The sequence below is a fragment of the Miniopterus natalensis genome, chromosome 16 (genome assembly GCF_054644295.1).
Source record: "Miniopterus natalensis isolate mMinNat1 chromosome 16, mMinNat1.hap1, whole genome shotgun sequence".
Taxonomy (NCBI): Eukaryota; Metazoa; Chordata; class Mammalia; order Chiroptera; family Miniopteridae; genus Miniopterus; species Miniopterus natalensis.
In genome coordinates this window covers 19685643-19699571 of record NC_142096.1, presented here as the reverse complement: position 1 = coordinate 19699571, position 13929 = coordinate 19685643, and the positions used below count along the sequence as shown (strand labels likewise).

The following is a 13929-nucleotide window of genomic DNA, read 5'->3' as shown; positions in this document are numbered from 1 at the left end:
AATGTCAGAAGTCTAATAGCAAAAAGGTTAAAGTGTATTTAAAGTACACTTTTTTAAGTAATAAATAGATCACACAAGGAGGTCATGTAGAAACAATTTATTTAATTTGTTTGGACAACAAATAATTTAGCCTGCTCTTGGAAATGCATTTAGGAAAATAATAAATAAAATTTGATTATTAAATTTACCCACACATTTGTTCTGGTATATACATTTACATATTAATTGAATCCCCTGCAAAAAAATGTGCAATCAAATTAGGGAATTAAATAATATCAACATTTACATTCTTCTCATAGCCTCTTAGAGTGAATTATTCCTAAGAAAAATAGACCTGCTTAGCCTTCCTAGCCTGATTAATCATGCAAGGCTGGGTGGACTACCAAGAGCAAGGCTCAGAAGTCTTTATTTAGATGCTAAGGACGGCATGTGTTTGATAGTGTGTATAAAAGGAACCGAGAGTGAGCACTTGTCACAGCCTAAGCCTGCAGGGTCTCCTCTTAGCCCTGGGGAAAGCACTCAACAGCAAAGGGTGTCAAATGCTGACAGACAGAGGTAAATGGAAGGGCTTCAGAGATTCCTCACGTTCTCTTGTTCCTGCTGCAACTGGCAAACTTCCAGGCCTTGCCTGCAAAGACCACAGAAAGCAGCAGCTGGTGCGCCACATTAGCAAATAGGCCTCGGGCCTCCCCATGTTCCAGGCTCTGTTCACCAACTGCTGTTCACTCAAACAGCTGGATCAGAGCGAGCCAAGATGTCGTTAGGGTTTTATGTGTACAACTGTTTTGATATGGATTGTCTGCTAGAGGCAGAGATAATGATAGCTTTCAAGGCTCGCATGTGGGACTGGGAAGGATGCTGATATTTGAAAAAAGAAAACAGACTCTGGAAAGATTGTGAAACACGTAGCTTTAAACACTGAAATGCAGGTCTTCAGTTGTTCTGGTGCCCATTCAAGTGTACAGTTTTGATTTTCTTTAGTCACTAATACAACTAATGTTGTTCCAAGTATTTTTTTTATTACAGTTACACCAATATGTTACTCATTTTTTAAAATAATCCAAGATGAGCAACCTAGGTATTTTTTTTTTTTTTTCCTTTTCAAAGAAAATCCAAGGAAAATAAAGGGCAGACGCGTGCTGAAACATGTATCAGAGGGCCTGGAGTTCCTCACATGAGGCTGTCCTCAACTTGACATTTTTATCACTGTAGGTAACTGGGCAAGAGGAGAAAGGAACATGGTATTAGCATCAAGACATGAATTATAAGCCAGGTCATGAGGGAGAATATATGGTATCTGCTTTGGTTTCCTAACTGATTTTAATTGAGCCTTTGCTTTCCATTAATTGGAATAAGGTTTTGAAGAAACTCAAACAAAATCTTCTCTTCATCATCACATTCTTCCTCCATTATTTTAATTGACATTTTTTAGTTCCCATAATTATAGAACAATATTAGTCCATAATAGAAAGCTATAAAATCTAAGGAATTAGTCCTGATTTTCAAGGAGAAAAAAAAAAAGTAAAATCTAACACCCATTTTCAATGGATTGAGTTTCCCCAGTGGGGAGATACATATTAAGAGCCATTCAAGACTAAAATGTCAATGCTATGCAGGCCTTTTAGCTGACAAAAAATGAAGCTCACTAGGCTTACAATCAACAAAATTAGAAATACACATATTAGAAAGTAACTTTGAGACATTAGAGTCCTGAGAATTTAGCAAATGTAGTTCCCAAAGGATCAAGGATTTGTAATACTATCTATGTGAAGCCAGTATCACCAATCCGAATCGTACCTGACCTACACATCTATTCAGTGTAACTCAAGAAATATGTGCTTAGCCCTGGCAGGTGTGGCTCAATTCGTAGAGCAACACTTTATACACCAGGAGGTTGCTGGTCCAATTTACTGTCAGGGCACATGCCTGGGTTGAGGGCTCAGTCCCCAGTAGGGGGCATGCAGGAGGCAGGCAGTAGATGTTTCTATCTCTCCCCCTCTCCTTTTCTCTCTCTTTCTAAAAAAATAAAAATAAAAATCATTAAAAATCATTTAAAAAAAAGAAATATGTGTTTAGTACCTACAATATGCTAAGATCTGTGCTAGATTCTAGGGCTACAATGGTCAACAAAATACAATCTATCCCTGCTTTTCTGAGTTTATAATCTGTTAGGGTATATCAGTTAAATTAGGTTTAGTTGCATATAATGGAAGTTCAAAATGATAGTGATTCTAAGAAAGATAAGCACTTTCTTTCCCTTCACATTAAAGACTCCCACAGTAAGTAGATTGTCCAGGCTTTGGTGGCTCTGTTATCAGTGGAAGTGGAGTTCTTGAGATGTCACAAGGCAAAGAACTTTCCTGAGACTCGCACTGGTGGAGAGTAATATTTATGAAAGTGGAAATAAACCCCTGGGTTTCTAAGGTCCCTTCTCCGCCCTCTCACCATGGAAGGAGTCTAATCTTGCCTTCAGCAGGGCCAGCATAAAGGCCCCTGCCCATAGTTTCTGCTCCGTATTAAAGCACAGTCCGGTCCAGCATCCTGCGTGTGGAGTCTGCATGGCCATGGGCCATGTGGCTGCTAAGGCCACATGGCTATGGAGAGAGAACAGGTGGCTGAGTGTGGGTCACGGGGCAAGAGAGGAGCAAGACAGGGAGAGTTCCTTTGTCTCCTGTGATTATAACCAGGAACTTACCCAGTTCTTTTCAAGATTTCATGCACTCGCCGTGGCTTCACCCCCCGCCAATTATCTTTTTTCCCAGGTGAGACTGGCAGGCCCCTGTGGTGCACGTGCCTTTGCCCCTCCCCCCCAGCAATCAAGGAGGGGCAGGGAGAGGTGTCCATCCCTGGCAGGGCGGTGCTCTGATCCCCTGGCGGTGTGAAGCCGTAGCTTGCTGGTGACTCGAACAGGCCTCTGCTTCCCAGCTGAATATACTCAACAGTGCAGATCTGACTCCCCTTTGCTTTCTTTTCTTTATTAATATTAATAACTAATTAATTATAGTGATAACAGCTCCATGATAGACACTCAAGCACCTTGTGCCTGGAATGTCCTAAAGTCCAAGACATTTTCCTGAGCTCTAATCACACTCACATTTTTGCAGCAGAAAAGAACGGAGGAAGGCAAACCTTTCCCTTTAATAAGATTTCTCAGAAGTACCATACAACACTCTCACTTACATTTCATCAGCCAAAACTTGATCATGTGGCCATACAAAACTACAGAGGAAGGTAGGAAATGCTCCCTGTTAACCAGCTTCTTAGCTAGACAGCTAAATAGTGCAGGCCTGTCCCTCAGGACAAAAGTATAATGAGTGTTGGAGAGTAAGCTTGAGGTTTCTGCCATAAAGGGAAATAGACGTTATTCTAATTTTATTTTCATCTTGTGCATAATGCTAGATCAAGTTCATAGGAAAAAAGAAAAATCATCAAACTGGTTGTAGTTGTAGGATTTATTTCTTCCTTTATATAATGACTCAGCAAATATTTTGAATACTTGAAATATCTAATTTAATTAGCTGTGTACTAATCAAGATTACTCTCCAGAAAGTACATACACATTACACTAAGAAATTTAAAAGTGGTGCCCCTGAAAGAAATGCTTTGGCAGTTCAGAGTAGAAAGGTTCTTAAACTTTGTAGATGAGCTGATTTTTGAACTTCACTTTAAAATATATTTAGGGTTTGGGTGTGAAGGTATTGTAAAAAAGAACACAAATATGTAAAATACAATAATCATATTTCATTTCTACTTTAATCTCTGTTGGTAGAAAGATCTGAGATCATTTAATCTCTCCCATCCTCAATAAACTTGTGCAAAACAGTCATTCTCGAGGGCTGCCTCAAAGGGGAATTATAAGACTCAATAGGTAAAAATATCGTGCAAACCACAAATCACTGAGCAAAGTAAGATTTTTTAAACTGCTCTTTAAAACTTTAGACAGCAGATGCTCAGAAAAAGAATGCTAAAAGACTAGCATAGACAAAGACACATGTTCAACTGGGAGAGACATGAGTAAAGAATAGCTATTAATTGGGTTTGGCTGAACAATAAAGTGTGTGAAGAACAGTTATAGGCAATAAGGCTTATTTGGGATCTTCACGGGCATGCCAGAGAGATTAGACTTAATTTGGTAGGCAGATATCATTGGGAAGTTTTTGAGTCTATAGCTCATGAAGATTAATTTTGCAGTACTCTTCAGGGTGGATGTGAAGAGGTTCTTTTTAGTTAAGTAACTATTGTAAGCGAAGAGGTAATGAAGGCCTGAAATACATGAAAAGGGGTGTGGGAATAAAAGGAAGGGCAGAAGGGAGGGATATTTTAGAGTAGATTCAATGGAACTCACAAGAGTTTGACAGAAAAGGAAAGAATCAAAAATTACTAAACATTTCGAGTACAGGTGACATGGAGAATGAAGGTGTCATCAACAGAAATTGGACACATTGTACAAAATAATTTTAAGAAAGAAAACGTTCATATTTCTAGCAGAGGTGATGTCCAGGTAGTGATGTGTATCGGGCAGTTGCAGAGCTAGGCCTGGATTTGGGTCAGAACTGTAAATTTTAATATAAAACATTCCCCATTAACAAAATCATGATAAATCTTATCTGGGTGGAAGAAATGTGAGTCAGAAACAAAATATTAGAGAATCATTTAGGGGTAGTGGGAAGTTGTAGGAAGAAGTCAGCAGAGGAGTCATGAAGAATCAGAGAAAACAGCAGTTGCTATTAAGCACGACTTAAGTGAGTTATTCACAATAAGTTAAAAATATTAGAGGCTAATAGGAAATAATATCTTGCAAGTTGATGTTGTATAGTTGACATTAAGATCTGTAATCAATCAGTATCTTTCTAGAAGGAAGCCAGTGAGCAAAACATTTGCTTACCTTCATGAGCTAACTATTCTTATTTGTCAGTACATAATCAGATTCCATCCAGTTTGATTTTCTCCATGTTATCCATTAAGCAGTGATTAATACCAAACTGACTCTTATGAAAGCAAGATAAAATGAAAATACTCCTCCTAATTCACAAATGTCACCACGGGTGTTAAGATATGACTATTTCTAAGTGCAGCTGAGAGTTAAGAGAGGAGTATGCTCTCTAATTTGTGCTCACAACCCTCTAAACAGGAAAATTATTCTTTGACTTGGTGTTAAAGCTGCTGTTTCACTGGCCTAACACCATTGGTGACAAGATATCTTCAACTAATGATGAGTCTGAAAAAGAGGTTCCCTGTTGAGTACTTCACTGTTCCTACCCAAATTGATTCTTTACCCCTCTTTCGCAATGCTCGGCTCCTTCTACTAATAGTATAAAGGTGGGAATACTTAGAGATCTACCCACAACACTAATTAACATGAGAAAACAATAAAAAAGATTACAAAATGATGAAAGAGATAGGTGCTATAGAGTGAGATTGCTTTAGACTTTTGAAGATTCTTGGTTATAGTCATAAATCTGGAAACTAAATAGAAGTTAATTTAAAAATCATCCTGCGCAATATCAGGTTAAAAACCATGTTATTTCTTAAAGAGTGAGATTAGGAAGTAAGCTCCAAACAGATAAATTACAAACGGTTCATGCTTTGTAACTTGAGATTTATGTGAAGGAGAAATAATGATGTCAGTTTGCTAAATACTTTTGGAATGATAATTTAGTCAAAATAAGTTTTTGTTAGTAAACATTTTTAATTTACAGGACTATGAAAATGTGTTCTCCTATAAACATATATGTTTGAACATTCATGTGTGTGCTTTGTTTGGTGCAGGGCTGAGAGAGGGGCTGCTCTGTATAGGACAGTGCCCGTGTGAGCATCCACCACTCTGCTCACAGTGACAGAGCTATTCTTGGACATAGAGTCTAAGAAAAAATGCAACAGGCCTTCAGGACATGAAAGAATAAGCCTGAACAGAGATTTAGTATATACTGCTTTGTCTGTGTATTTTCAAAAGTCAGTCCTGATTTTTATGGCACCCTTTGATAGTGACACAACTCTAAGGATATCTGTGGGAGCTAGAATTATTTCATATGGAAGGTCAGATTATAGAAGTTATGGGACAGCTAAGAAGAAAAAAATACTATTTTAATAAATATGAGTGGAGGCAACATGAATGGACTAGATCAAAACAATCAATCTGGGTAGACAACATTTGACAAGGCATTTCGATTATTTTTAGTTAACTATAACCCTCTCTGTGGGATACATAAAATGTTGAATCAGCTGCTTAATACAGTAGGAAGTAACAAACACTGGAACGGAGAGAGGTCGATTTTAACTCCAATTCTGTGGCTTGGGGAAGTCATTTAACTTCTCTGGCCTTTATTCACTCTTATTTATTCTACAGACATTCAGCAAGCCAGTGCTAAGGCCTCCCCCTAAGATTTCTCTTCTATAGATGAGAAAATGTCACTAAGGGTCTCCGAAGCTCTAACATGTATCATTGAATAGTAATAACTACTTAAGGAGGGCCTTCATAAAAAGAGAACTATGAGCCACTTTTGAAGGTTGGAGGAATATAGTTTAAATTATGGGGGGAAAATGTTGATTTGGACCAGAAAAGTAGCAGGTACAAAACCATGGGCCATTATAAGCCCTCATCAAGAAAAGCCAGATTCTAGAATATCTAGGAGTGAGACTGAAGATGAAACAGAGGAAGAGCTGGAAAGGCCTACAGGGGTGACACTGGCTAGTAAGAGGCATCATGGTGGGGACAGTAAACCTAGCACAGGCAGGTATCTCTTCGGTCACAACTTCAGTTTCAGATGGAATGAGCTAGGTTGGTAAAATGACTAGAGAGCATTGGTAGAAAATTATTTTATTACAAAAAGAAAAAAATAAATAAACCTGTGACTAAATCGTTTAATTAACCTTTACAGTATTTCCATGTCATGATAACATTTGCAGGCAGGTAATTACTAGGCATTCCGACACCATGTCGAATTCGTTTTTCAACGAAACCGAGAAAGATCACATCATAATTTTATTTTTTTAGTTCCAAAATGTAACTTTGACCACATATTTCTTCACTGATTTTTTTTTTATCCATTTTTTTTTCTTTTCCCTCTCTCTTGTTTTATAAACCAAGAACTGCATGAAATCCCCAAGGCCCCTGAGGGGAAAAACTGAGCTGCTTCTACAAGCACCACAAAATATTCCCCATTATTTTAAGTTTGAAAATGCCAGAGAAATGTTAAGTGAAACCCACCATACTCTTATACAACACGTTTGACCTCTAGACACGTTAAGAGCTTCATCCTCTGATGCTCTTAATTCTAATCCTTGCAGAGACAAAATGCATTGCCTGGATTACAAGAGTGAGTCTCATTAAGGCTAAAAAGCAGTGACCCAGATAGTGTAATAGATTAATATGGTGACCTCGCAACTTTAGAGATTCACTTTCAAATCTGACTGTGCAGTCAAATCATTTCAATAGTCAGTTAATCAACTGGTTAATACCAACCTGTGAGTGTTCTGAGTCTGGAAGTTTGTAGATCATTTTAACCAATACTAGCTATATAGAATTAAACTGAGAACCACAGCACTCTTATCTCCAAGATCTTTCTTTTTCTTTTCTTTTTTTTCTTTTTTTAAATATATCTTTATTGGTTTCAGAGAGAGGAAGGGAGAGGGAGAGAGATAGAAACATCAATGATGAGTCATTGACCAGCTGCCTCCTGCACGCCCCCTACTGGGGACCAAGCCCGCAACCCGGGCATGTGCCCTGACCTGGAACCCAACCATGATCTCCTGGATCATAAGTCGATGCTCAACTACTGAGTCATGCAGGCTGGGCTCCCAGACCTTTCTTAAATAATCACAATAAAGAAAGGATTTTATGAATTGCTGTGAATGCTGTAATCACTAATAATTATATAATTTTGACACTCTAATAAGCATCAATATTTTGAAACTTATACCATAAATATCTGTTAATGATATGTTTATGTTTCATTAGTAAAGGAGGACTATAAATATAATTAATCAGCTCTTGAGTGATAAACTGCGATGTTGATTGAATTCTCAAATTCTATTCTTTTGGTGACAGCACCTTTAGGGGGATGCATACTGTTAGGATTTCTCTACTCTGCAGAGAGGGGTGAAGGAGGGGATGGAAGAGCGTATAGTTCCACAGGACATCCTACAGCATTTTTAAAGCCTAAGGAATATTTTTTTAATTTATCCAGAAACATGTTTGTGAAAAATTATTCCTCTCCATTTTGTTCGTAGATGCAAGATATACGGAACCCAGAAGGAACTCAGTACAGCTCCCACCCGCAGATGGCGGCCATGCGGCCCAGGGCCCAGCCCGCGGACATCAGGCAGCAGGCGGGGATGATGCAGCACGGCCAGCTCACCACCATCAACCAGTCCCAGCTGAGCGCCCAGCTGGGGCTGAACATGGGGGCAAGCAGTGTCCCCCACAACTCGCCGTCTCCACCTGGAAGCAAGTCTGCAACCCCTTCCCCATCCAGTTCAGTACATGAAGACGAAGGCGATGAGTCCTCTAAGGTACGACTGGGTTCTTTTTAGGCCCTAAAGGAAATGCTTGTTGCCTAAAAATCTATTCTTTGGTGCCTTCCTTGACCTGTGGTGGGTGCAAGTTTATGTCACCCAAATTAAGAAACATTGGCGGGGGGTGTATTTTTTGATGAAGCGTGAGGTTATAAACTAAATGAATTGAATCACTTTGTCCAATTACATTTTTAAGTCCCTAATAAAGCCTTAAATACACATGCATTAACCATAAAAGTAAGTTGCACCCACAAAATATAGGATCTTCATAGTAAGTCGAATTCACCACTAATTCAAAAAATTAATTTCAATTTAACCATTTTATTTTAAGAAGGCGACATCCCTGGGATACAATGACAGCGGGGTGGGGGGGTATGTGGTGTGTGTGTGATTAATGGTTAGATAAAACCTTTGAGATCATCTGACCCAATCATTACATATTGAGGACGGGGAAAGTAAGGGGCAAGGATATTAGATAACTCCCTTCCAAAGGAAAAGCCTGCGCAGTTCATTATTAACCCCATGCCACTATGTTTGTTTGACTATCTGTCTGTCTGTCTTTGTCACATTAAGTTATCTGTATAGAAAGATTCGTCTTTAAATGTCCTTAGATTGAAAAATTAGCTGCAGAATTCTTTAAGGTATTCAAGGCATCTTTTTCAAATGACTTCACCAAAACAAAGTGCATTCTCACTCAAAAACCAAAATTATCTCTTGCTTCTCAGCCGAGCATCTTTCGGATTTGTCCGAGTGAGAAGGCCTCTTGTGCCTAGTTACTACGAAATACACTCCCATTTACATGTGTACTTCTAGTTCCTTCTCTTTTTTCAAATATTACTAATGAATTGTCACTTGTGCCAGCCCTCAGATTTCTTTTCACTTTTGCAAGAATTTTGTTTTGGGGAAATGAAACTTGTCAACATGTTACCAAAGGCAGCACTGTGGGATTCTGATCTAGTGTATATTATTGTTAATATACACTAATTTTTTGAAGATCCAGATAAATAGTGACTCATAAATTTATTTAGCCCCATAACAAATACAAGGCTGTAATATTTATTATTTATATATTACAAGGCTGTAATATTTATTATTAATGCTCTGACATTTTGGGGGGGAACCTTAATTTTGGAAAGACTGCCCCTCCCAGGGCTAGCTAATTCCTGGAGATAGTGAGTGATACCCCTGTGAGCACACCTTTGATAAACAAACCAAGCAATCCAGAGCCCACATTCCCAACCATCTCCTTTATCAAACTCTAACATAATTTTCTTAAGAAAATGTGTATTATTCTAACAGTATTCAACAGCCAACGAGTACCTGGACCTGGAATATGCATATCAAGAATTTGTGGCCAGTAATTTAGATATTGGATTATGCATGGATGATTCAAGTTGATTTCTTAAACATACGTGATATATACTATACTACAGGGAGAAAAATATATTCTACTTGCCCTGGCCAGGTGGCTTAGATGGTTGGAGTGTCATCCCACACACCAAAAGGTTGCAGATTCAATTCCAGGCCAGGGCACGTACAGGAGGCAACCAACTGATGTTTCTCTCTCACATCGATGTTTCTCTCTCTATTTGTACATCCAGACTATATATTTTTAAGTACTCATTGTTACAATTTCAAAAAATTAACGTAAAATTAGGAGCATCTTCTGACAGTAAAGTTTATGCAGGATTATTCTTACTTACATAACATTTTCCATACTCTTCAACCTAAATTAGTAGAAGTCTAAGTAGAAACCAGAAATTCCTGAAATTAACATTCACAGATTCTGTCATTTCATTTTCTATAATTTTGCTAAGGCATGAATTTGTATTTTATGAGCTTCTACGCTGGTATGAGAGTTTTCCAGTGAGTGCCCTATCCAACCACTCAACATCCACATCTCAAAATGATTTGTAGCTCACTATTAATGATTGTGTAGCATTATATGGTAGAACCTATATTCTACAGTGTCATATTCTTGAATGAGTGATGTGGGAAGGTTTAGCGATGAATTTTTCAAAAATGTCCTCATCAAAATAGCTTTTTGTCTATACAAATATTCTCAAGTTCATGTTTAGTTTATGTGTATTTTCCATCTCAAGAATATACACCCACCCATCCATTTCAACTCTACATGCTGTTCTCCACCTTCATTCTAATGCAAAATCTTCTTTATCCATGTATTATATTCATTAAATGGCTAAAAAAATCCTCTGACAAAAATGCTCAAGCATTCTTCATCACAGTTAAAGATTAAACTGGGATTTTCCCCTGTATATGTAAGCGGGATTTATATGGAGTGTTGTATTGAAACAGTTCCATTTAAACGTGAAATAGTGTTAAGTCAAAAGGATCATTTAAGTCATTTCTAACAAGAGAATTAAAAAAAGAATATTTACTCTCACACCAGAAAAAGAAGCCTTGAAAGCTTCCCTCTTAACACTTTATGCTCTCTTAAGCAATTACATATTAATTCCAGTTTATCTAATTGAACAATTAAATGAAGTAAGTTTGTTTTGACAGAGAAATATTGTAAATACATTAGTAAAATAAATTATCACCTTATAAACACTACCCATGGTTCTGACTGCTATGGAGCTGTGTTGACAGCCCAAAGTCATAAACTAGACATACAGTAAAACATCAAAGACATATAACCTTGGGTAGCTTGTGGTTCGAAGCCTGTAATCCAGCACTTGTAATACAGTAGACACTTTAAGACACGAAGTCTCTGGAATTACAAGTATATTTTTAGCACAGTTTTTCCCTAAGGAAATTATGGGCTAAGAATCACAATTTATATTTTTCCATCCTTTCACTTTCAACTTTTCTGCTTAAAATACCCTTAAGTTTTGTATGTGTCTCTTGTAAATAGCATATGGTTAGATAATCTTTACTTTTAAATGAAACTGACTTCATTTACATTACATTAACTTAAGTATTAAATATTTGGGTTTATTTCTCCATTTAAGTATGTTTTCTATTTGTCCCACATATGTCCTATGTTTCTTTTTTTCTTTCTTACCTTCCTTAAGATTGTTTTTATTTTGCACATTTCATAATTTTCCATTTTCATATTGGAAATGTTATACTTTTGCTGTTTATTTGATTGCTGAGTGTCTTTGCTAAACTCATCCTAAAATAATAATCATCTATGTTTGGCAGAATCAAGGATCTTTAAAAATGAATTTGTTGTATCAGCTATGATACAAATACAATGCCCCACACTTGTGAATCATTTCAAAAGTATAGCATCTCATATACGTTTTTCTATAATTGATGTTTTGAGTCATTGAATGTACTGTTTTTATTAATGATAATAATAAACCGGATTGTAAAATGAAAGAAGTATTACAGCCTTGCTGATTTCACAGTAACTAGATGACTTACTTTCCATGCTTATTTGAAATTATTCTCATAAGGGGATTTTAGATGACATAGTTTAGGGAAAAAAAGAGAGAGAGAGAATGGATTTAAGTAACAAAATGTTTCACTGACAGAAACAGCACCATCACAGAAAGTCCTATGATATGCCCTGTTTCTATGGTGAAGATTTTATAATATTTACTTTCTATGATAAGAGTTATAAGTGGAGTTCTATGTTGTTTGTTCAGCCTATTATGCAGATGGTGCTTGATTAAAATCTATTTTAAACTACAGCGATTACTGCAAGATAGTATGCATTAAACAGCTCTCCCAGCTCCATTACAGGCTGTGGGACTGCCGCAGTTTATTTTAAATATGCTTATAGACGTTTCTAACTTCTCCGGGGACATTTCAATAGCAGTGATTCTCTTTTCTTGAGAGCCTTAACTCCCGTACTCTGTATTCTTAGGAAGTATTATCTAAGCAACACCATTAACACGTGCTTTTTTAAAGTGAAAAATTATTGTTTTCTTGTGATAAATAAGTTAAATACATCACTATAATTAAGCAGTAAGACATAAGAGGAGGTGGATTCCCAGAAACCTAAGGAACCTCTATGGGTTTTAGAAGTAAATCTATGTCTACAAGTAAGTTACCCAAAGCACAGGTATCTGTGTAAAGTTTATGTGAGAGTAATATTTTTATGTATTGGTATATGTGTTCATTTACTTATCTATGCTTTAATTGTGAAATAAGTCTGTGGGTGATCAGGATTAGAGTTAGAGCCTCAACCCAGCCATGTTCTTAGTTGCTATGATGTTCATAAAACTTTTATGTGTCCTTCACTTTGTAATTCTAAGCCTTTGCCCGGTGCTATAGAGTAAAGGAGTAGAAATGTGTGATGGTCCAGCGCATGTATGACCATAGTGATGCTGTGAGGATGGAAAGATTCATGGGACTTGGTCCTTACTTTCAATGTGCTTGTCATCGTGGGGAGTTTATACGTTTGCATTTCATGTTTTTTTCCTCAATTATAAAGATTATGATGTTGGAATTAAATTTAACTCTCCGCTCTTGAGAGTTAAAGCTACCTTAGTAGCTTTATAAATATTGTACTCTAAAACAATGCCCAGTACACAATGCCATACTGTCCAACACAGTAGCCACAAGTCATGTATGCCTGTGTACATTTAAATCTAACTAATTAAAATTAAATAAATAAAAAAATTAGTGCATCTGCTGCACCAGCCAAATGTGCTCTATATCCACATGTGGCTAGTGGCTACCCTTTCAGACAGTGCAGAGAACATTTCCATCTTTCCAGAAAATTCTATGAGACAGTGCTACTCTGGTCTTTAGAAGCCAGGCCCCTTAGAAAATTAGGACATAAAATTATATACTTTCATCCATCTATGTAAGAATTCAGGATCCAGACAACACTCAAAATTAAGGTCCAGGGACATATTACAAATCCATTTAGCTAATTTTTCTGCCATAATCATCTTCATCATCATTGTGTTCATGCCAAATAGTGGTCAAAAAAGCCAGGTATCTTTCATTCTGCAATCCGTTATTGGCATGTAAGTGGATCCAAATTACAGCTACATTTCTTTCTTCCAGGAGGCTTTGCATATGAACAATGACCATGTGTTTTTCAAATATGTGATGGAGTTATCTCCAGAAAGTAGGCCTTACACATTCTAAGTTCACTGTACAGAACCTAAAACAGCAGCTCGCTCCTGTATTCTCCCAAACAAAAGAAAACCGCAAAATAAAAACAAGACCCCCACAGATCAGGAAGTAACGTCCAGTGGTCAAGTGGAAGACAGTCTTACCCTTCATGGCACAGCCTCTGCACTTGAATACATTAGACACCCAATCATAGCAGGGGGTTTCCATTCCATTATAGTTCATCCTAAAGTGAAAGCAGAGTGCACAAACCCAGTAAGTCTTTACCCAAAGAACACTGAGCAATAAAATAATTGAGTCCCTTCAAAGAACATTTTATGTTTTAAAAACTAGAGATCTTTCATACATAGTTTTTGTTTT

General features: G+C 37.2%; 1 protein-coding gene across 1 annotated transcript in view; it reads left to right on the top strand.

The window, feature by feature from the left end:
• The window catches only part of TOX (thymocyte selection associated high mobility group box), a 271635-nt gene that overhangs the window by 220111 nt on the left and 37595 nt on the right, over positions 1-13929 (top strand). The window contains exon 4 of the mRNA XM_087825391.1: positions 8230-8511. Coding sequence (XP_087681517.1) covers positions 8230-8511 — 282 coding nt within the window. The remainder of the gene's footprint in view (positions 1-8229; positions 8512-13929) is intronic.